General features: G+C 55.6%; 2 protein-coding genes across 6 annotated transcripts in view; one reads left to right on the top strand and one right to left on the bottom strand.

The window, feature by feature from the left end:
- Positions 1-4,701: 4,701 nt before the first annotated feature.
- On the top strand, positions 4,702-15,000 carry PLEKHG4 (pleckstrin homology and RhoGEF domain containing G4). Of its 2 annotated transcripts, XM_021932079.2 has the most exons (22): positions 4,702-4,796; positions 5,045-5,715; positions 5,883-5,978; positions 6,054-6,177; positions 6,263-6,356; positions 6,768-6,845; positions 6,927-7,040; positions 7,210-7,308; positions 7,402-7,550; positions 7,705-7,843; positions 7,944-8,060; positions 9,478-9,660; positions 9,916-10,418; positions 10,493-10,739; positions 11,465-11,554; positions 11,636-11,857; positions 11,950-12,120; positions 12,201-12,378; positions 13,419-13,535; positions 13,687-13,923; positions 14,012-14,127; positions 14,324-15,000. In XM_021932079.2, exons 2-22 carry the CDS (start codon positions 5,211-5,213, stop codon positions 14,327-14,329), a joined length of 3,585 nt encoding a protein of 1,194 aa, XP_021787771.2. In that variant the 5' UTR covers positions 4,702-4,796; positions 5,045-5,210; the 3' UTR covers positions 14,330-15,000. The 2 variants fall into 2 exon arrangements, with proteins under 2 accessions (XP_021787771.2, XP_021787772.2); XM_021932080.2 differs by lacking the exon at positions 4,702-4,796 and having other exon boundaries at positions 4,933-5,715.
- Positions 14,952-22,236, bottom strand: part of KCTD19 (potassium channel tetramerization domain containing 19) — a 37,916-nt gene continuing 30,631 nt past the window's right edge. For all 4 annotated transcript variants that reach the window (XM_003917033.2, XM_009196667.2, XM_021932081.2 and 1 more), the window contains 9 exons: positions 21,416-21,516; positions 20,520-20,662; positions 20,246-20,329; positions 19,857-19,971; positions 18,821-19,448; positions 16,888-17,079; positions 16,552-16,706; positions 16,122-16,223; positions 14,952-15,203 (listed from right to left, as the gene is read on the bottom strand). In XM_003917033.2, coding sequence (XP_003917082.1) covers positions 15,090-15,203; positions 16,122-16,223; positions 16,552-16,706; positions 16,888-17,079; positions 18,821-19,448; positions 19,857-19,971; positions 20,246-20,329; positions 20,520-20,662; positions 21,416-21,516 — 1,634 coding nt within the window. In that variant the 3' untranslated portion in view covers positions 14,952-15,089. The remainder of the gene's footprint in view (positions 15,204-16,121; positions 16,224-16,551; positions 16,707-16,887; positions 17,080-18,820; positions 19,449-19,856; positions 19,972-20,245; positions 20,330-20,519; positions 20,663-21,415; positions 21,517-22,236) is intronic.

Here is a 22,236-nt window from a genome sequence, read left to right as displayed (position 1 = left end):
GTTCACCTGTAATCCCAGCTACTCGGGAGGCTTAAGCAGGAGAATGGCTGGAACCCAGGAGGCGGAGTTGCAATGAGCTGAGATCATGCCACCGTACTCCAGCCTGGAGGACATAGAGAGACTCCATCTTAAAAAAAAAAAAAAAAAATCTTTGAGAGCCGGGCACAGTGGCTCATACCTATAATCCCAGCACTTTGGAAAGCCAAGGCAGGTGGTTTGCTTGAGGCCAGGAGTTCAAGACTAGCCTGGGCAACATAGCAAGACCCTGTCTCTACCAAAAATCCAAAAAATTAGCTGGGTATGATGACTTTAGTCCCAGCTACTTGGGAGGCTGAGGAACCAGAATTGCTTCAGCCCCGGAGGCGGAGGTTTCAGTGAGCCGAGATTGCACCACTGCACTCTAGCCTGGGCAACAGAGCAAGACTCCATCTCAAAAAACAAAAACAAAAACAAAAACCAAAACCATATATATCTATACATTTGAGATATAAGTCACATACCATAAAAATTCACCCATTTAAAGTGTACAGTTCAGTGTTTTGAATATACCCATAGGGTTGTGCAGCCCTTACCACAATCTAAGTTTAGAACATTTTCATCATCCCCCAAAAAAACCCTGTACTCATTAGCAGTCAGTCCTCATCCCTGGCCCTCCTCAGCCCTAGGTAATAACTAACTTACTTTCTGGCTCTCTGGATCTGAAGGACTTCTGAGACACTTGGAAGGTTATACTTTAAGCCAACTTACCTTTACTTTTTCTGCATTATGCGCAGGGAAGGTGTGATGAGAAGGAAGAGTGACTTGGGCTTTGCCTTCAGGTTGTGCACAGTCCACAGTGATAAGGCCTTGTAGTTAACTAGTAGTCAACAGTTTATTTTTTTAATATTTATTTATTTATTTATTTATTTTGAGACAGTCTCATTCTGTCACTCAGGTCACTCAGGCTGGAGTGCAATGGCATGATCTCGACTTACCACATCCTCTGCCTCCCGGGTTCAAGCAATTCTCCTGCTTCAGCCTCCCAAGTAGTTGGGATTACAAGTGCCCACCACCATGCCCGGCTAATTTTTTGTATTTTTAGTAGAGACAGGGTTTTGCCATTGTTGGCCAGGCTGGTCTCAAACTTCTGACCTCAGGTGATCCACCTGCCTCCGCCTCCCAAAGTGCTGGGATTACAGGTGTGAGCCACCGCACCCAGCTGTAGTCAACACTTTCAAGTCAATAGCCCCAGCTACCACTCACCAGTGTCATTCTGGGTGTGTTACATGCTCTCTCTGAGCCTCAGTGTCCTCATCTCTCAAATGAGATAATCATACTCACTTCATAAGGCTGCTGTCAGGATTAAATGATAAAATTTAATGGGAAGAATCTACCCATAACCTGGCTCAAGGTAAGGGATCATAAATGTCATTATTTGTCAGGCTGGGTGTGGTGGCTCATGCTTATAATCTCAGCACTTTGGGAGGCCGAAGCGGGTGGATCCCTTGAGGTCAGGAGTTTAAGATTAGCCTGGCCAACATGCCGAAACTCCATCTCTACTGAAAATACAAAAATTAGCTGGGCATGGTGGTACATGCCTGTAATCCTAGCTACTGCGGAGGCTGAGGCAGGAGAATCACTTGAGCCTGGGAGGCAGAGGTTGCAGTCATGGGGCAGATGAGCACGGTGGGTTTGATGGGGAGGTAGGCAGGTGTCTTGGATGCAGGAGAGCAAATGCATCAAGCGCTCATCCATGGGTCCTTGCCATGTGACTGGGCAGGGTGGCTTGAGCTGAAAGAACTTGGCTGGGGAAGGCTTCGTGAAGGAGGTGCTGCACCCAGGCCTCAATGGAGGAAGGATTTTGATTAGGGGAGATGGGCATGGGCCTTCAAGAAGAGGAGCCAGTGTGAGACTAGACTAGTAATCAGATCTGTTTTCCAGGCCACTCTGGGAGGTAGATGGGAAGGCTGTGATGCTTCTAAGTGGCCTTGACTGTCATACCAAGGAGTCTGGAGTTTATTTAGGTCAAAGGCAAGTGAGGTCTGGAAGTTCTGGGGTATTTGTTGCCCTCAGTATTTGGGGTAGTACTGAAGAGGGGTGTGCAAGGCGAATGACTATGGGTCTGCTGTCACTAGGCCCAGTGAGGCCCAGAGCCCTCCCCTCCCTTTTTATTTATTTATTTATGAGACAGAGTATCGCTCTGTCACCCAGGCTGGAGTGCAGTAGTGTGATCTTGGCTCACTGCAACCCCTGCCTCCCAGGTTCATGTGATTTTCTTGCCTCAGCCTCTCAAGTAGCTGGGATTACAGAAGCCCGCCACCACATCTGGCTAATTTTTGTATTTTTAGTAGAGACAGGGTTTTGCCATGTTGGCCAAACCAGTCTGGAACTCCCGACCTTAGGTGATCTCCCTGACTTGGCCTCCCAAAGTGCTGGGATTTTGTGGCATGAGCCACAGTGCCCGGCCCATTTTATTTTTTGATTGAGTCACATCGGCAAGAAATGGGAGGCTGAGGGAGAGTTGGGGAAGGGTCACGGGAGGGAGGCCCATTCCCATTTTATGATCTCAGTGGAAAAGGCTGCTGTGAGTTGATTCTGCTGCCAGGAGAGCCACAGAGATGGGCCCCATGAGTCACTGCTCAGTCCTGCAAGCTCAGCCCACAAAGCCTGCTGTGGTCAGCCACCCCTGGCTGGCTTCAGGCCCAGCTCCCCAATATTCCCCACTAGGCCTCAGTGTGTCCTCATTTCTATCTGTACCTTTGCCATCTGGGGCCATGCAACCTGTACTCTGTCTCCTTTCGGGCTGAGTCTCTGAATCTGTCTCCATTTGTGACTCTGGTTTCCATCTGATACATAGATGTGGAGCCTCAGGAGGGCAGGGGTAGTGTGATGAGTGTCAAGCGCCCCAAAGCATTTATTCTGTGCCAGGCCCTGTGCCGGATGCTGGAAGGACGGAAGTGGATAACATACAGTCTCTGTTTCCGTGAAGCTTACAATGCACATTCTCTGTGGAGTGGAGAAACCAGGGCCTAGCCCTGCCTCTATCTCAGTGTGGCTGTACCTCCCCTGAATCTGCCTGCTGTGCCCAGGGTGCCAGGGTCAGCTATAGCCTGTGGCTTGAGGCTTTTCTTTGCCTCTGGCATTCACAGGGGTATGTGTGCCTGCCAGCAGGTTCCCCCCAGCTCTTAGGGCTCCTGGGGGCCTTGGCTGGTGGGTGCCAGTGGGCAGCAGAAGGGGAGGGAGGGAGCAGAAGGCAGTGACTCAGTGGGGGTGGCCCTGGGACAGAACCGGGGAAGAAGCCAAGGTTGGAAGATGCTTTCTGAAGCCAGCAGGGTGGGAAGAGAGGTCTGGCTGGGAGTTAGGGATAGAGCAGGACAACTCCAAGGCTCCCCTCTGGCAGCCAGACCTGCTCATGAAGGCTCCTCGGTAGCTGCCTGAAAGTCTGGACTCTGGGGGCTGGGCTGGGCTGGGTGGGGAGACTGCTGTTGGTCCTACTGTGCCTGTTGTCATCCCCACGTTCGTGAAAGAGGCGCCTGACTTAGAGCCAGGGAAGCCGTAGCACCGGGTGCCCCCTCTTCCCAGGGACCATGGGCCTGGGCACACCTTGGGGCTCAAGGTCTTCTCCTGGTCACAGAGCTGACCTTCCCACAATCTTCCCACAAATTCTGGGGAGTGTCAGGCCAGGCCCACATGCCCCAAAGGGAACTTAAATCACACAGCTACCCAAGTGACTTTCATCAGTTCAGGATTCCCTGACTGGGGGTGAAATGAGGGGGCAGGGCACCAACACAGCCTGAGTGCTGGCAGCAGGTGGACGTATAACATAGGGAGTCTTCCCCAGTCCTCATGGCAACCCCAGGAGAAAAATGACTTTCCATTTTTACAGGTGAGGAGGGTGAGGCTCAAAGAGCAGAGTTCCTGGAGAGCCCCCAGCAGGTAAGTGGAGAAGCCAGGCCTGGGCTGGGTGCTCTGGCTCCAGGACCCCACCTCAGCACCAGCCTCCTGCATTGGACTTCGTGGAGAAGGGGGTAAGGGGGTGCCACGGATGGCAAAGGGGTGGTGGATCTGGGGGACTCTGGCAGGCCTGGGTCAGTTCCACCCATTGGTCTCACTCCCACCCCGATGGCAGCCCCATCCCGCGTGGGATCATGCGACCTGTCTCTGGGTGCCCGCGCCGAGGCAGCGTCCCGCTTCCCTACACAGAAGCCCTTCCCCTCCCGTCTGCCGTCTGCTCATTCAGCCGCGGAAGCCCCTGGGAGCCTCCACCCCTCCCCATCCCGCAGTGCTCTCTCCGCCACCGCCCCCCGCCCCCCGCACCCCCGCCCCCCGCCGCGCACTCACCCTTGCGCACCCACGCGGCCTTCCCGGGACAGCGCTTCCGGCGTCCTTGCCAGGCCCGGGAAGTGGGCACGGTGGTGCTGCCGGCCGTTGGTCGCTGCCCCGACCCACGCACTGCGACGCCGCGGGTGGGGCGCGCGGTCTGCGGGGCCCGGGGTTGCGGCGGGGCGGGGCTGGCGGGCCGTCCGGGCCCGTGGAGAGGACCGTGGCGAGCGGGGTTTGCTGAGGGGGCCGGAACCTCATCTTCCCCGCCGGCCGGGCTGTGTCCCGTCGAGACCTGCGCGGGCTGTGGCTCCGTCCTCCGGCCCCCAGGGGGCGGCGCGGCGCGGCCCCGCGCCCCGGCGGCCCTGCCCTCCCTCCCTAGCGGCCAGGAGGCGGTGCCCGGTGACGTCGCGCGGGCACGCTGTACTCGCCGTCGAGGCCGCCGTCTGTTCGAAGGCTCTCCGGCTTCGCGGTTCCCCGCGAAGCGGCCCGGGGGCGTGAGTGTCTCCAGAGGGCGACGTGGGGCGCGCGCCAGGCCCCACAACGAGGCCAGGGCCCGGCGGGGCCGGCGGGAGAGCTAATACGAGGCAGCATGGCGCCATGGCGGGGCCGCCCACATGGGCATGGGCCTGCAGAGAGTGGCCGTGGGGACGCTGAGGGTGGGCGCGCACGGAACAGAGGCCCACGGGCGTCCGACAGGGGACCTGGACAGAGGGACGCCCCTAACATTATTCCCTCTCCCCAGGCCTGAATTGCAGTTCCTGTGCCCTGGCACTAAGACTGGCACCTTCTGCGGCCCATGCCTTTCGCCTGCATTGCCCACTGAATCCCACTCGACTGTCTTCAGCCTGGTTCACACTGAGGCCCAGCCCTCTCCCACTGGCCCGGAGCAGGCCCACCTTTAGGAGGGCATGATGGAAAGGCCCCTGGAGGATGGGGATGAGTCCCCAGACTCCCAGGGCCATGTCACCGACTGGAGATTTGCTGTGTGCAGTTTCAGGGATGCCTGGGAAGAGGAGGAACCTGCTTCCCAGATGCACGTTAAGGACCCGGGTCCTCCAAGACCACCAACCGGGGCCGCCCAGGATGAGGGGCTACAGGGCAGCCCCTTGTCCAGGAAGCTTCAGTTACTCCTGGCTGCAGATGAGTCGGGGGATCCCCAGAGGGACAAAGTAGAAAGCTCCTCCGTCCTGTCAGAAGGGCCAGGTCCCTCTGGCGTGGAGAGCCTCCTATGCCCCATGTTCTCCCACCTCAACTTGGCACAGGGTGAGGGTGACACCCCAGGGGTAGGGTTGGTAGTGGACCCAGGTCCAAGCAGGGTGATGCCATCTGGCTTGAGCCCTGGGGGATTGGACAGCAACCCTGTGGGCCTTGGAGACCCTTTATCAGAGAAATCATCAAAGCTGCTGGAGGCAGGTAAGGAAGGCTGGGCTAGGGAAGTCTGGGAATGGAATAGGGATGCCTGGAGAAATGAGTGTCAAGACCTTGGAGGTCTCTGACCCTACTCAGGCTGAAGCCGGGATCCAAGGAGGGGTCTCTGGATAGGTGGCCCAAGGCAGACCCAAGTCATTTCCCTTCCCAAGCCCCCAGTGGATCCAGCCTCCCTAAGCCTGCTGACTGCCTCCTGGCCCAAGACCTCTGTTGGGAGCTGCTGGCCAGTGGTATGGCCACCTTGCCAGGTAGCCGGGAGGGCCTAGAGGCGGTGGAGGTGGAGTGGCCCAATGGGGCAGGAGTTCACTGCTTCCTCCCCATAGGGACTCGCGATGTCCAAGGCCGGGCAGTACTGCTTCTGTGTGCCCACAGCCCAGCCTGGCTTCAGCCTGAGTGCAGCAGCCAGGAACTGATCCGCCTCCTGCTGTACCTGCGAAGCATCCCCAGGTTTGAGGGTGGGGGTTGGGAGACTGAGCCTGAGCCAGCTGTGAGGACTGGGAGTCAGGTACTGAACTGAAGCTCACCCCTTTAGGCCCGAAGTACAGGCACTGGGACTGACAGTGCTAGTTGATGCCCGAATTTGTTCCCCAAGTTCTTCCCTCTTCTCTGGGCTCAGCCAACTACAAGTGAGTACGGGATTGTAGCTCCCCTCATTCCTTTTCTTTTCTCTTTTCTTTTCTTTCCTTTCCTTTCCTTTTCCTTTTCCTTTTCCTTTTCTGACGGAGTCTCACTCTGTTGCCCAGGCTGGAGTGCAGTGGTGCGATCTTGGCTCACTGCAAACTCTATCTCACGGGTTCATGTGATTCTCCTGCCTCAGCCTCCCGAATAGCTGGGATTACAGGCACCTGCCACCATGCCCAGCTAATTTTTGTATTTTTAGTAGAGGGGGGTTTCACCATCTTGGCCAGGCTGATCTTGAACTCCTGAACTCAGGTGATCCTCCTGCCTTGCCTCCCAGATTGCTACAATTACAGGCATGAGCCATTGTGCCCTTTTCTGTAGAGTTGGGGATACGGCTGAGCTCAGGTTCCTTGCAGGAAGCAGCCCCAGGGGCCGTGTACCAGGTGCTGCTAGTGGGAAGCACGCTGCTGAAGGAAGTGCCTTCCGGGCTGCAGGTACTAAGCCCAGTTAGGCTAGGGGTAGAGGCGGGGTGCCTCCTCCCTAGGCCTGGGTCACAACACCTTCCTCTCCTGTAGCTGGAGCAGTTGCCCTCTCAAAGCCTGCTGACCCACATCCCAACGGCGGGGCTGCCCACTTCACTAGGAGGAGGCCTGCCTTACTGCCACCGGGCCTGGCTGGATTTCCGGAGGGTCAGTATACTGGGCGGGGTGTGGGGGCAGTTATATAGGCAACTTGGGATTGCGGAGGAGCCTCCTGGACTGGCTTGAACAGCACAAAGCTGGCTGCAGTGGCCTGGAACCCAGGAAGCCCGGGACCAACACTGCGTGCTGCTCCAGTCATGCCTGCCCCTGCTTACAGCGGCTGGAAGCCCTACTGCAGAACTGCCAGGCGGCTTGTGCCCTGCTCCAGGGGGCCATCGAAAGTGTGAAGGCTGTGCCCCAGCCCATGGAGTCTGGGGTGAGTGTCCCCTCCCAATCCCTCCATGAATGCTCCCTGTCTCCCTCCTTTTCTCCCACGGCCACCTCCACTGCTTACTGCCCTCAATCACAGGAGGTCGGTCAGCTGCTACAGCAGACAGAGGTCCTGATGCAGCAGGTGCTAGACTCGCCACGGCTGGCATGGCTACAATGCCAGGGGGGCCGGGAGCTGACATGGCTGAAGCAAGAGGTCCCAGAGGTGACCCTGAGTCCAGATTACAGGTGGGTGCAAGCCCGGCCCCCAGATTTTGCCCCAGCCCACCATATTCTATGCCAGGACTCATCTGGCTAGCTCAGAATCTGGCAGGATTGTGGGTGCCAGGACAGCGTGGAGTGGTGCAAGGCAGGGGGTCTAAGATGGTATACCATACACCAGGACAGCAATGGACAAGGCTGACGAGCTATATGACCGGGTGGATGGATTGCTGCACCAACTGACCCTACAGAGCAACCAGCGAATACAGGCCCTAGAGTTGGTCCAAACACTGGAGGCCCAGGAGGGCGGACTGCACCAGGTCGGAACTACTTGCCCAGAGTGGGCCCTGCCCCGATCTCAAACGTGAGCCCCCAATCCATGGCAGCTCTCTTCACCTTGCCCTGCTTGTGCCCCTCCAGATTGAAGTGTGGCTGCAGCAGGTGGGCTGGCCAGCGCTGGAGGAGCCTGGGGAGCCCTCGCTGGACATGCTACTCCAGGCCCAAGGCTCTTTTCGGGAGCTGTACGAGGTTGCCCAGGTATGTGTGGTCACTTGTTCATGCCATGGGTATTGGGATGCAATGCCAGGAACTAGGAATGCAGAACTGTGAAAGAAATTCAATCCCTTGCTCTCTTGGACCTTATAGTCCCATAGAGAATATCAGTTATAATTAATCACAGTCATATACGTGCCTGTAAACCCAGGCAGGATCTCTGGAGCGAATCAGTGCAGGTGATTCTGCCTGAGGGTATAACCAAGACTTTACCCAGCAGGAGTGTCAGGCAAGCTTTTTTTGGGTGACTTTTGAGCTGAGAGTTGAAAGATAAGTTGAGGTCAACCAGGCAGAAGAGGGTTGAGGGTGGGGGCACATTCCAGGCTTAGAAGACAGCATGCACAAAGATCCTGTGGCAGGAAGGAGGGTGGTGTGCCTGAGGAAACATAAGGCCAGTGAGGTTGAAGTGCAGAGCAGAGAGGGAGAAAGAGTAGGGGCAGTTGTGGTGGGACAAGCCTGGTCAGTGGCCACATCACTGGGCCCTGTAGCAGTCAGTATAAAGTTTAATCAGGAAGGCCACATAATCAGATCCGTATTCTAGGAAGATTACATTAGTTTCCAAGTAGACAGTGACTTGGAGGATGGGCATGGGGAGTGCAGTGAAGAGGCAATTGCAGTAGTCCAGGTGGGAAATAATGCCTTCTCTGGACAGGATAGTGGCAGGGGAGACGGGTTGGAGAAGTTGATGGGATTTGCTGTGGACCCGTGTGGGAGGGTAAGGGACAGGGATGTTGCAAGGATGAATGGGCGCTGTTCCCTGACAGACTAGGAGACGAGGTCATCTGGGGGAAAGGGCATTCGAGAGTCCAGTCTTGGGCATGCTTTTGAGATGGCTGTGAGGGATGAGAGGAGGGCCCTTGGGTCTCGGGCCTGGAGCTCAGAGGAGCGGTCTGGCTGGAGAGGATCACTTGGTGGGTCCAGGTGTTTGGATGACGTTTGAAGTCAGTTACATGAGAGTGCCTGGGAGATTGAGTGCACTGTCCTCAGGATCCCCAGTGTTTAATGGCCTGGGTGAGGGAAGGGGAGGAGGACGAGCCACCGGAGAAGAGTGAGGAGAATCAGGAGCATGGGGAGGAGCGGGGGGAGCCCAGCAGAGAGTGGGCTGAATGGCGCTGAGAGGTGGAGTCAGTGAGGCCTGAGAAGCGCTGCGGATGGGGCAAAGTGGAGCTAGAGAGGGCTGGCGTGGAGGGCGAGATGGGATGGTGAGGATAGACGATTCCTGTAGGGAATTTGGCTGTGGAGAAGGAGAGTGGATGTGGGTGGCGAGTGGGAGATAAGGGGTAGGTGTTCCACCACAGGACAGACTTGATGGGGACATGTCGATATGTCAGCAGGAATGATCTGGGTCTGGGGGCTGAACCACCAAGCCTGGACTGGCTGAGCCTAGTCTCTGTCTCTGCAGGAGCAGGTCAGGCAAGGGGAGAAGTTTCTGCAGCCACTGACTGGCTGGGAGGCGGCTGAACTGGGCCCCCCTGGGGCACGCTTTCTGACCCTGCGAGCCCAACTGACTGAATTCTCTAGGGCTTTGGCCCAGCGGTGCCAGCGGCTGGCGGATGCTGAGAGGCTGTTTCAGCTCTTCAGGGAGGTGGGTGAGAGTCTCCCCAGCAACAAGTGATCCATGAAGCCGGAGGGGTGGCAGCCCCAGCTTCAGCAGAGCGTGAGCTCTTCTTGGTCATGCTGCCTGTTCTCTTCCCTGGCTTTCAGTTTGACCATAAAACCCAGTCACTGGGGCTGTGTCCTGGGCAGCATCCTGTGGGGACTGGGAGTGGGTAGAGGAGCAGAGTGTCCAATGGGCTTGGCGGGATTCTCCTCTAATGCTTGTCCGGCCCTGGTGTTGCAGGCCTCGATGTGGGCTGAGGAGGGGCAGCGAGTGTTGGCAGAGCTGGAGCAGGAACGCCCAGGGGTTGTGTTGCAGCAGCTGCAGCTGCACTGGACCAGGCACCCTGACTTGCCTCCTGCCCACTTCCGAAAGATGTGGGCTCTGGCCACGGGGCTGGGCTCAGAGGCCATCCGCCAGGAGTGCCGCTGGGCCTGGGCACGATGCCAGGACACCTGGCTAGCCCTGGACCAAAAGCTTGAGGCTTCACTGAAGCTGCCACCGGTGGGCAGCACAGCTAGCCTGTGTGTCAGCCAGGTCCCCACTGCACCTGCCCATCCTCCCCTGAGGAAGGCCTACAGCTTCGATCGGAATCTGGGGCAGAGTCTCAGTGAACCTGCCCGCCACCGCCACCATGCGGCCACTATTGCTGCCTGCTGCAGACCAGAGGCTGGAGGAGGTGCCCCGCCCCAGGCATCCCCTACTGTGCCTCCACCGGGCAGCTCTGACCCCAGGAGCCCCAACAGGTATGGGTAGTAGGCAGGGTGGGGAGGGCAGTAGAGGAGAAATGTCTTGGGTCCTGACTCCCCATACCTGGTAGGCTACAGCTGGTGCTGGCAGAGATGGTGGCCACGGAGCGGGAGTATGTCCGGGCTCTAGAGTACACTATGGAGAACTATTTCCCCGAGCTGGATCGCCCTGATGTGCCCCAGGGCCTCCGTGGCCAGCGTGCCCACCTCTTTGGCAACCTGGAGAAGCTGCGGGACTTCCACTGCCACTTCTTCCTGCGTGAGCTGGAGGCTTGCACCCGGCACCCACCACGAGTGGCCTATGCCTTCCTGCGCCATGTAAGCCCAACAGGCCACATGGTATCAGCTCGTTCTGCCACAGTCCCCAAGTTGCTGCTGGGCACATACTTGGTGCCAGTCCCTGTGCTGGGTACAGCTATGAGCAAGACTGGCAAGCTTCTGCACCTGAGGGTGCTCTTAGTTCAGTGGAGGAGACATAGAAGCAAGAACGATACTTGTAGATTATAGTTGGGGCTAGGAGGAAAATAAGCAGAATAGATGCTTGTGAATTACTGGCGGGGCAGGGGTTCCACTTTAGAGGGCCTGAGTGCGGTGCCAGGACACCTGGTACAAGAGGAAGCCTTTGAGGGGCTGATATTTAAGCTGAGGAATAGGGGAGGGGCTGGAGTGAGTGTCCCACCCAGAGTGCAAGGTCATATGGAGGAAGGGGGCCTGCCAAAGGGGTGGCTGAGTGTAGTGAGCAGGACAGTCCCAAGTGAGGTGAGCTCTTAGAGCCATGGGAGGAGCAGAGCTGAAGGCAGGGGCTCAGTCCGAGGGCAAGGGGCTTCTTCCTCAGGGGTCTGTGGGCACACCCCCCTCTGCCCAGTACTGTTCTCGCCAGATCACCCCTTGTTCAAAGCAGGGCAGATTGGGTCTGTAGGGAGAGGCCTTCCTGGGAGCCATATACTGGCATCTTGGTCCTTTCAAGCTGAGGGTGGTCTATCCTGTGCCAGCCTTAGGGAGCTGGCCCCTTTACACTGGGGCTGAGCCACATGTCTTTGTAGAGGGTGCAGTTTGGGATGTACGCACTCTACAGCAAGAATAAGCCTCGCTCTGATGCCCTGATGTCCAGCTATGGGCACACCTTCTTCAAGGTACGTGAACCTGAGACTAGGAAGAGTAGGGGATGCGGGGAGTGCCCCCAAATCACTCAGTGGTCTCCCACCCTCCCACAGGACAAGCAGCAAGCTCTGGGGGACCACCTGGACCTGGCTTCCTACCTGCTAAAGCCCATCCAGCGCATGGGCAAGTATGCGCTGCTGCTGCAGGAGCTGGCACGGGCCTGCGGGGGCCCCACACAAGAGCTCAGTGCGCTGAGGGAGGCCCAAAGCCTTGTGCACTTCCAGCTGCGGCACGGAAACGACCTGCTGGCCATGGATGCCATCCAGGGCTGTGATGTGAGTCATCCCAAGCTGTGATGGGCAAGGGCGGTGGGTGTGGAAGAAGAAGGCAGAAGAGGCCGGCCACCCACTGGCCCCCAACTCTGCAGGTTAACCTCAAGGAACAGGGGCAGCTGGTGCGACAGGATGAGTTTGTGGTGCGCACTGGGCGCCACAAGTCCGTGCGCCGCATCTTCCTTTTTGAGGAGCTGCTGCTCTTCAGCAAGCCTCGCCATGGGCCCACAGGGGTTGACACATTTGCCTATAAGCGCTCCTTCAAGGTAGGCCTGCCCACCCCGGCCCCGCCACTTATGTTCCCGACCCATGCCTTACCAAGCCCCTCTCTCCCCGCTGGCCACAGATGGCAGACCTTGGTCTCACGGAGTGCTGTGGGGACAGCAACCTGCGCTTCGAGATCTGGTTCCGCCGCCGCAAGGCCAGGGACACCTTTGTGCTTCAGGCCTCCAGCCTGGCCATCAAGCAGGCCTGGACAGCTGACATCTCCCGCCTGCTTTGGAGGCAGGCCGTCCACAACAAGGGTGGGTCCCTGCCCCTCCTTCACCCCACACTCCCCTCGCTGGAGAGCTTACATTGACCCATAGGAGCCCAGGGACCTGGAAAAGCTTGGGAAGTGAGGAGGAGGCCCAGCGACAGCCACCAGTGCAGTAGAAAGGAATTCAAAGCCAGGCAGCCTTGCTGTCACTGCCTCTGACTTTGAATACAACATGAACTTCTCGGAGTATCAGGGGCATCATGGCTGTCTCTCTCTTTTTATTTTTGGAGACAGGGTCTCACTCTGTCGCCCAGGATGGCGTGCAGTGGCATGATCTCTGCTCATTGTTGCCTCTGTCTCCTAAGCTCAAGCATTCTTCCCACCTAAGCCTCCCAAGTAGCTGAGACTACAGGCATGTGCCACCATGGCTAATTTTTTTTTTTTTTTTTTTTGAGACAGAGTCTTGCTCTGTTGCCCAGGCTGGAGTGCAGTGGCGTGATCTCAGCTCACTGCAAGCTCCGCCTCCCGGGTTCACGCCATTCTCCTGCCTCAGCCTCCCGAGTAGCTGGGACTACAGGCGCCGCCACCACGCCCAGCTAGTTTTTTGTATTTTTTTTTTTTAGTAGAGACGGGGTTTCACCGTGTTAGCCAGGATGGTCTCGATCTCTTGACCTCGTGATCCGCCCGCCTCGGCCTCCCAAAGTGCTGGGATTACAGGCGTGAGCCACCGCGCCCGGCCACCATGCCTAATTTTTAAAATTTTTTCATAGAGGTCTCATTATATTGCCCAGACTAGTCTCAAACTCCTGGGCTCAAACAATCCTCCCACCTCGGCCTCCCAAAGTGTTGGGATTACAGGCATGAGCCACTGTGCCTGGCCAGGGGCCTCATCTTTAAAAGGGGAATATGGCACCTGCCCCACAGGATTGTTGGGAGGAGGGCACCTGGCACTAGAAAGGCTCAGCTCACAGGACGATTTAATGTGCTGGATGGAGGTGTATGGGAAAGACTTATTTAGGGGGTGGTAGAGGCCCAAGGACAAGCTTATGTCCAGAAACGTCCCACTTATGTCCACTCTCCACCCAGAGGTGCGCATGGCTGAGATGGTGTCCATGGGTGTGGGGAATAAGGCCTTCCGAGACATTGCCCCCAGCGAGGAAGCCATCAACGACCGCACCATCAACTGTGTCCTGAAGTGCCGAGGTAGCAGGCAGGCTACAGGGTGTTGGGTAGGAGTAGGAAAGCTGTGCGGGAAGCACTGTGGCCTTCCGTCAGTGCTGACCCGCACTCTCCTTGGGATCTGGGGTCAGGCTAGGCTCTGGCCTGTCCCAGACTGACCCTCTCTCTTATGCAGAAGTTCGATCTCGGGCGTCCATTGCCGTGGCCCCGTTAGACTATGACAGCCTCTACCTGGGGGCCTCGAACTCCCTTCCTGGAGACCCTGCCTCTTGCTCTGTTCTGGGGTCCCTCAACCTGCACCTGTACAGAGACCCAGCTCTTCTGGGTCTCCACTGTCCCCGGTATCCCCGCAACTTCCTGGAGGAAGCAGCACTGGAGACTGAGGCAGAGCTGGGCAGCCAGCCCTCTTTGAGTATGTCTGGGCCCAGCCAGAGACAGGAGGGCATGGCTTGGGGTCTGGGGCCTTCTGTGCTGACAGCTCACCCAGTCTCCCTCCCTAGCTCCTGAGGACTCAGAGGTCTCATCCCAGTGCCCATCAGCCAGTGGCTCCAGTGGCTCTGACAGCAGCTGTGTGTCAGGGCAGGCCCTGGGTAGGGGCCTTGAGGACCTATCCTGTGTGAGTGCCATTTGCCCTTACCCACCAGCCCTTCCCCAGCCCAGGCTGGGCCTGTGACTGTGACCAGCCCCTCCCAGGACAGGGTAGCCCTTTACTTTGGGTAGAGCTTGGGGTGGGTGGGCCAGAGCCATTCCCCAGATACCCCCTGGGCCCAGAGTCAGGGAAGCAGGCATTCATGCCTGGCCTGGCTCTGTAGGTCTGAGCTCGGGACTGGACGAGCAGTAGATCCAGCAGCCTGCAGCTCCAAGGAACATTGCCTCTCTGGATCTGCTGTGACCAGGGTGTGGCGGACACCTGGGCCTCCTCCAACCTACGTGTGCAGCACTGTTGACTACCCTTTCTGATGTGTGTGGCCATCGGACTAACTGGCACGGGGCCTCTCTAGGGGAGTCTGGTTGTAGAGCCTGAATAGGCTCCTGGCCCCATGACCCCTTCTCCTGTCCTCAGCTCCCATCCCAGTTGTGGGTTAAGAACAGGCTAGAGCAGACATTGGGTGTTTTCATGCTATAGGCTGGTGGGGGACCATGTGCCTCTGGGCAGTGACTAGGCTGCCCCCACCCCTCAGGAAGAACATAGGTGGGCTCCTAGCAGCTGATCCCCAATCCCTGGACTTAAAGCCGAGCTGTTACCATAGGGGCAGGTCCACCTCTACAGGGCCCTGATGCTTGCCTGTCCTGGCCCCCAGGCCCAGCCACTTCTTTACGGGGGCATTTTGGTTATTTTGACTTGATGCCTTTTGAATAACTTTCAACAGAGTTGTCTAAATTTATCTTACTGGTTGTTAGGCCTTTGGTGTCTCAGAGAAGGAGTCTAGGTCTTTGATGTGTGATTTACTGTTTTATTTGTTTATAATAAAAAATAGACTGATATGTACCCACTGATGGGCACATGCATTCTGGGGCTATCTCCAGTTAACATGAACCTTGGTGGGTGGGGCACAAGGGGCTGCATCTCTGGACACCCTAGTCCTCTTGTAGGTACTTTCCCAGGATGGAGTACGAGACAGACCTAGACAGGCCCCTCTGGATGAGCAGGTCCATGCAGCGGCCATATTTCCTGGCGAAGGGCAGTGTAAGCTGGAAGGAAAGGCCAGTCTTATCCCTGATTTCCTGGCCAGTTGCCTACTCTAGCTCCTTGTGGGTGGGGTTCTCCCATCGGGGCAGGGACAGGGCAAGCCCGGCTGTAGGGGACTTTTGATACTCTAGGGCCCAGCTCTGCCCAAGGGCATCTCACAGGATGGGGCTAGAAATGGCTATCAGGGAACTAAGCAGAAAGACTGGAAGGTCAAAAACATGTTTCCTGCTACCAGTTTTCCACTTTCTAGCCACACACGCTGACTTCCCCTTTACAAACCACATATGAGCCAGATGCCTAATGGTAACTGGGTACTAGAGGGCTTATGGTGAAAGGTGTTATAATAATGCTCTTGATTATAGAAGTGTCAGATCAATGAGAAACTGCCTAAATCGTTTCCACCTCAATGTTAAAATTAGATTAAGGAATCAGAAAAGGAAAAAAAAAAAAAAAAAAACAACAAAAAAACCTTTGATCATTTCTTTGCCCTTACTGAACATTTTCTTTTTCTTTGTAAAGAATGCTTAAAAGTAGTTTAAATATGAAAGGAATGTACACAAATGGTGACATCGTGGCCAGATAGGTGAAGCTGCTATCACTGGTTGAAAAGGCCTCACTCCCATATGAGTCAAAGCTTGGGCTCGTATGATATGTGTACCTAAGTGTGGCCAGGGTTGTTAGTGATGAAAGCAGTTGGTATCATTAGAGGAAAACTATAAAAACCAGTGACCTGAATACTGCTTTTGGACTACTCTGGATTGGTTAATTTCATCCAGTTTCTCCCTCCCTGGGAGCAGTGGCCTAAGGTGCCTGTTTAGCTTTCTGGGCAGTACTGACCCAGCCCTGGTGCAGCAAGACCCATGTCCATCTGAGGCATCCACAGGGTCAGTGGATTTCCAGGGGTTGCAAGTGACCCTCACCTCCACCCAGCTGTACAGGCGCTCCTGGGTGTGCCGGTCGTCCTTGAAGCCGGTGATGGCCAGCAAATCTACCACAAACTGCTTGGGGCTGATGTGCAGGGTCTGCCAGGAGAGCCCACGATCAGGCAGGGCTAGGGCAGCTCCTAGCCCCTCAGAGTGAGATGCAGAGCAGTGACTTCTCTGGGCCTGCAGAGCCACAGAGGTAGGGGGCAGGCACTGTCACTGCAAATCTGCCTCTTGGCTGAAGCTCAGTCCAGGTGCAAGTGCTCTGCTTGCCCGTCCCTGCCTGTCCCACCACTCTTCTGGTCCTGGCCTTCTCCTTAACCCCATCTTGGCTTACTTCCTCTTGCCTTGCACCACTTACTGTGGGACAGGGGAAGAGGTGGAGAAGGTACAGGGTGCCCCAGGGCCTGGGGCCTATCACACATACCCACAACTGGTTGGCCAGGGAGACCACCTTGGCTGTGATGGCTTTGGGGTCCTTTTGCCTGATGGAATCCAGGATGATGTCAGCCAGGAAGCAGTGACATTTCTGTGCATAAAACATCTCTTCCCAGGACAGAGAGAAACTCAGGAAAGTCACTTCTGTGGAGGAGGGAAAGTAGATGTGGCCACATCTGTCAACAATAGGGCCTTAGAGACAGTGTGAGGAGGGGGAGAGGGTTAGGGCCCCCAGGGGCCACTGTCTCTGCCTGAAATAACCTGGGAGGGGGCTCAGGCATCCTCACGAGGAGGTGCAGGGCTTGGCCTGGTTCCAGAGCCTCACCTTGGGGCTGGGGGCTGGCTGTGGGTGGTGTATGCCTGAGGTTGTCCATCTGTGTGGTGTAGATGATGCTGTCCTCAAAGAACATGCAGAAGCCATCGTTGCCCACCACAGGGGGGTGAGTCACTTTGAGGATAACCCCTAGGCTGTCCACTTCACTGGCCTCAGGCAGAGGCTGCTCAGGGGCAGGGATTTCTGTGAAAACAATATAGGGAGGGGGCTCTCCTTTTAAAAAAATTTATTATTATTATTATTATTTTTTGAAATAGAGTTTTGCTCTTGTTGCCCAGGCTGGAGTACAATGGCACAATCTTGGCTCACTGCAACCTCTGCCTCCCAGGTTCAGGCAATTCTCCTGCCTCAGCCTGCTGAGTAGCTGGGATTACAGGCATGTGCCACCATGCCTGGCTAATTTTTGTATTTTTAGAAGAGATGGGGTTTCACCATGTTGGCCAGGCTGGTCTCGAACTCTTGAACTCAGGTGATCCACCCGCCTCAGCCTCCCAAAGTGCTGGGATTACAGGCATAAGCTACCACACCCAGGCTTTTAAAATTCTTTTCTTCAATTACCATCAAATCTACCTAAGCAGGGGCTCTCCTTAAGCCACCTCAGAGCCCAAGGAGGGAGGGGGCCTCTGGTGACAGGACAGTACAATCAAGTTACCCCAGCCTTGCAACAGTTGCCATCTCTAGTTTCTCAGAAGTGACACCCTGGGGTGGCAGGGGCCTGTCCTGGCCGCTCCTCTCTTCATTGCCCTGGCATCACTGCAAGTCAAATCCTGAACATTTTGGAACTCCAAGAAACTCCAGATTCCTCTGTTGAATTAAGACGTCTCAAATGGAGTGGACAGTAACCCAGCTGAGGGCTAGAAATCTTTATAAAATTTTAAGTTGAGAGCTTTTGGGGCCAGCCTTTGATGCATGTCCAGAGAGTGGACATGCTTTGTCATCCCAAGCTTAACAGACCAACTTAGGGCTCACAGGCAAGAGTCCAAGAAGGCCCCTCCAAGCAGGGCTGGAGCCACTAATAGGGAAGATGACAATACTGCAGGCAGGGCTTTGAGGGAGCAGAGGCAGCAGCCTGGCACAGCAATTATCAGCACAGCTCCTTGGCCGCCTCCCCTTAGCTGGCTACACACACTATCCAGCTCAGTCCCTGTAGCCCCTGCTACCTCCTGGGCTTCTCCACCTGGATGTCCCTTGGCATTTCACACCTAGTGTGTGTCCTTCCCCAAGCTCTGCTCTTTCTCTTACTCACACTTCAGTAAGGGCCCATCCACCCCCTTGTAGTCCCACAGGCTAGAAACCTGGCTCCTCCTTGGCCCAACCCTCCTTCCTTCCCCTAGCTGCCTAGCCTCCTTCCCCTAGCCTAGAAAGAACTCCAAGTGGCTTCGAACACCTAGCTCCTGCTGCATTTCCTCTGCTCCTGGAGCACACTTTCTGATGGGCACACCTGATCCCTGTGCTCTTGTCTAAAATCCGTCAGAGGCTGCTCACTCCTGTCCTGGTCAGAACGGAGTACCACGTCCTGAAGCTGGCCCGCAAGCCCTGTCCTGATGACTTCTGTCTTCAGCCTCATCTTTTATCACATCTGCACGTGAAGCCTGGCCTCCAGCTAGACTCATGCCCTGCACTTCCAAACATCCTGGACTTCATCCTTCCCCTGCTGACTCCCCAGCCCTCAGCCTCTTTTGTGCTCCTGCTTCATAGGCACCCTCTTCCCACAGCACTCATCCCTTCACCATGTGTTCTCCTGGCCCCTCCAGCCATGCCAATGTGCTGGTCATTTCTGTGTCTGCTGCCTGGCACAGAGATGGCATTGGTGAGCAGGGGGGGTCTAGTCCTCCTTTGTCACTAACTTGCTCTGCCATCTTGGCCAAGGAGTTTGCCTTCTCTGTTGTGAATAAGACTTAGATCAAAGTGGGACAGGACTCACCTCTGTCCTTGGTCCTCTGCTTGCTCCAGTCCTTCAGGGTGATGGGTCTTTTTTGGGGGAAGTATGGCTTGAAGGTTGGCTCTGGCCCCTTGTCTTTCAGTCCAGCTCCAGCCCCTGCCTGTGGTCCTGGATCCTTCTCTGAGGCTGTGGAATGGACTTTCCAGGCAGCTGAGGGGCTGGGCTGGGAAGCAGCCTCACTTCCCAAGGGGAGCTGCAGGGTGGCCTCCTCCAAGGGGCTGCTCCAGGAGGCTGTCAGTGGCTGGAATTCCCACTGTTTGCAATTGACCATGTCCCATTCTCTCACCAGGGAGATGAGTTTTTGCATGGGAGTGGCGGGAGGGTCTTTGGTTTCAGATTTCTGTGTGAGGTTGATTGTGGTGCATTTCTTCTTTGGGGGGCTCTCAGGGTGGCTCCCCCAGTGTCCGGGGTTGGTACATAAGCCAGGGCAGTGTGAGTATGTGCTGGGGTTGCCAGCCCTCTTGGCATTTCGGCATAGGGACACCTGGATGGGCCGGGTATACTGCTCAGCCTCCTCCATCTGGTTGGACCTGGCCAGGTTTCCCTTAGCCTTGTTCCATGGAGCCCTGTCACTGCAGTCTTCAAAGTCCACAGGCATGTAGGCTGTGGTCTGGGGAGGGAAGGGCACAGTAACTCTGGATAGGTTGGGCATGGACATCAACACCTTGCCCAAGATCTAATAAGCTGGGCCTCCAGGACTTCACTTGCTCTCCCTGAACAATCTCATCCCTGACAGGGGTCACCCACTTGAGCTTTGCTCAGGCTGAGTAGGGGTAGTACCAGCCCAGTGGCCTGTCATTCCAACAGGAGATTCAATCAGCATCGCAGGCCACAAGTGGCCAGTAAGTTCCTGTGCCTCCTTCACGGTTCAGAAACCAGGTTCTGTCCTAGGAATCCATGTAGGCCCTGCTCTTTCGTTTTACTGCATCCCTCAGTAGCTGAGCCTGCCCCCCTCCACACTGAGCCTGGTGGTAGTGGTTTTTGAGGACAACAACAACCAGAGGAGGCTGGGGCTTACTTCTTTAGTGTCTCTACTGAACTCTGCCAGTGACCCTGGCCCTTCTGTCACCACGTGCAGCCTCCTGATGGGAAAAGCGTCTTCATTTTCAGATTCTTTCTCCTGAGTCCATGACCTGCAGAAAGAGGGGTGGGTTAGTGAGCAGAGACTTCCATCTGGCCATTGGCCAGTTGGTCAGATCTGCCCTTTGGCTGGGAGTTAATGCTAGACAGCAGAGAAGAAGGGGCTCTTAAAGGGTTTTGCCTAGGTCACTGGCCAATCCTGGGCCTGCTTCACTCCCTCAACCCCAAGGAGAAGAGGATCCTCTAGGAGTGGGACTTAGGACAGGATTTCAAGAGGAATTTAAAGGACCAAATTCTAAACATAGAGTCGTGAAAAAGTTTCCTTACTTGTATGCTTCACATTGTGCAAGGGCTTCTGAGAGGGATGGAATGTGGTATTCCTCCACCTCCTGGCAGAAGAGGGGCCATTCCCTACAAATGACAAGGAGATGTCTGACTGGGCAGCTAGGGTGGGAGTGTGGGAGGGGGCATAAGCTCCTGGAGCTGCTGCCGCCAAAATAAAATAACCTCCTCCCTGAAGGCTGCAAATCAGGTCTCCTTTGTTGCTAAGGGAGGGGTCAGCCTTCATGATTTCATCTTACTGTGTCCTTGCTTCACTTACTTAAATTCAGATGGTAAAAAGAGTTTGCCAAGTCTCAGGAAGTTGAGAATGTGTCGGAACATCTGGCCATCCCCGTGGATGAGCAGGGTTTGTCCATATGTGATCCAGTACACTCTCTGAGGGTTGGACAGCAGTTCTGGATACTGGAGGGGGTTGGACACCAGACTCAGTCTCAGAGCCTCGGTCTTTGGGAAGGGACAGGCCAATCTTCTTTCACTCCCCTTTCCCAACTACACTAGAGCAGAAGCTTTGAGATTTCCATCTCCCTGTCTTGTCAGTCACAGGGAACTATGGTAGGGAGCAGAGCATCCAGGGAGAAGCACATCATCCCTGCTTCAACTTTTCATGGCCCCTAGACCACCGTCTCAAGGCATTTGGAAGCCCACCGTACCTCCTTCTCAGTCCAGGCCCCTCAGAGCTGGCCCCCTCCCTACCCAAACTCCAGAGGGCCTTCCCAGCAGGCTGCTCGGTTCACTTGCGCTCTGTTTGTTTTGTTTTTTGAGGCAGAGTTGCACTCCGTCACCCAGGTTGGAGTGCAGTGGGGCAACCACGGCTCACTGCAACTTCCACCACCTGGGTTCAAGTGATTCTGGTGCCTCAGCCTCCCAAGTAGCTGGGATTACAGGCACGTGCCACCACACCCCGCTAATTTTTGTATTTCTAGTACAAATAGGGTTTCACCATGTTGGTCAGGCTGGTCTTGAACTCCTGACCTCGTGATCTGCCCACCTCAGCCTCCCAAAGTGCTGGGATTACAGGCATGAGCCACTGCGCCTTCCGGGAAAGTCTTTGTTCTAAGCAAGTGCTGGAAGCTGTGTGAGGGCCAGGTGATGGCCCCCAGAGCAGCTCACGTGGTGATGCCAGATGGGGAGCAGGGCAGCCAAGGCTGGCAGTACCTTCAGCAGTGTCTGCAGGGTGGTTGCATACCAGTGGCTTCCAACATACACTTTGATGATCTGTTGTGGGGAATACACAGTGATCTCTGCTGTCCACTCATCTATGGGAATCAAGGAGATAGAACACATAATCATATGGCCAGAAGGGAAAGCAGGTAGGGCCCTTTGGTCAGTAGTGTATTTCATGTTAAGTCTCAATATCTTTCCTCAGTCATATTGTGTTGCCTACTCTGAGAAGCAGCAGAAATCCCTGACATAAACGTTGCTTGCTGCAAGGTTTCCTGGGTGGTGAGGTGGGAAAGGGCACTGCCCCTCTTCACCTGACCCTCCTCCCTCAGGAAAGCTGGGTTGATGACCCTGTCCACCTACAATGCCAACTGCCTCCAGTTTCTGGCTGGGTGTGTCCTGGGTGTGTAGCTTTTCATGTGGCCACTCAGACTGAAGCTAAGAATCTCCCTCTGTGTGTTTGTGTTTGTGGTTTGGCAAATGTCATGGAGCCTACTCCCATCAAATCCCTGTCACTTTTATGAGACTAAGCCTCTAGGCATGTCTGGAGAATGGGGGCTATATGCAGGGAAGGTGAACCCATGACCCTTTTCCTGGAGCTGACTATATGTAGGCCTTGTTCTGATGTTTGGGAAGCAGTTTCTAATGAGCTCTGTAATGAATGAAGGGTATATAACTAGATTATATAACCAAGAGGTAAGATGTATAGAATTAGACTGTGAACTCTAGGAAGACAGAGACTCTGTTGCTTACTTCTGTACCACCAATGTCTACTGCTGTCCTGGTATATGGCCAGTACTCAATAAATGTTGAAT

Source organism: Papio anubis, chromosome 18 (assembly GCF_008728515.1).
Source record: "Papio anubis isolate 15944 chromosome 18, Panubis1.0, whole genome shotgun sequence".
Lineage (NCBI taxonomy): Eukaryota > Metazoa > Chordata > Mammalia > Primates > Cercopithecidae > Papio > Papio anubis.
The sequence above is the reverse complement of the archived record's forward strand: the minus strand, read 5'-3'. Positions and strand labels throughout refer to the sequence as shown.

What these genes read in the sequence shown, in the direction of transcription:
- PLEKHG4 (XM_021932079.2), top strand. Translation starts at nt 5,211, where the DNA reads ATGATGGAAAGGCCCCTGGAGGATGGGGATGAGTCCCCAGACTCCCAG. An exon ending in TGTTTCAGCTCTTCAGGGAG is followed by an intron (nt 9,661 to 9,915) that starts GTGGGTGAGAGT and finishes CTGGTGTTGCAG; the next exon opens with GCCTCGATGTGGGCTGAGGA. An exon ending in CCTATAAGCGCTCCTTCAAG is followed by an intron (nt 12,121 to 12,200) that starts GTAGGCCTGCCC and finishes CGCTGGCCACAG; the next exon opens with ATGGCAGACCTTGGTCTCAC.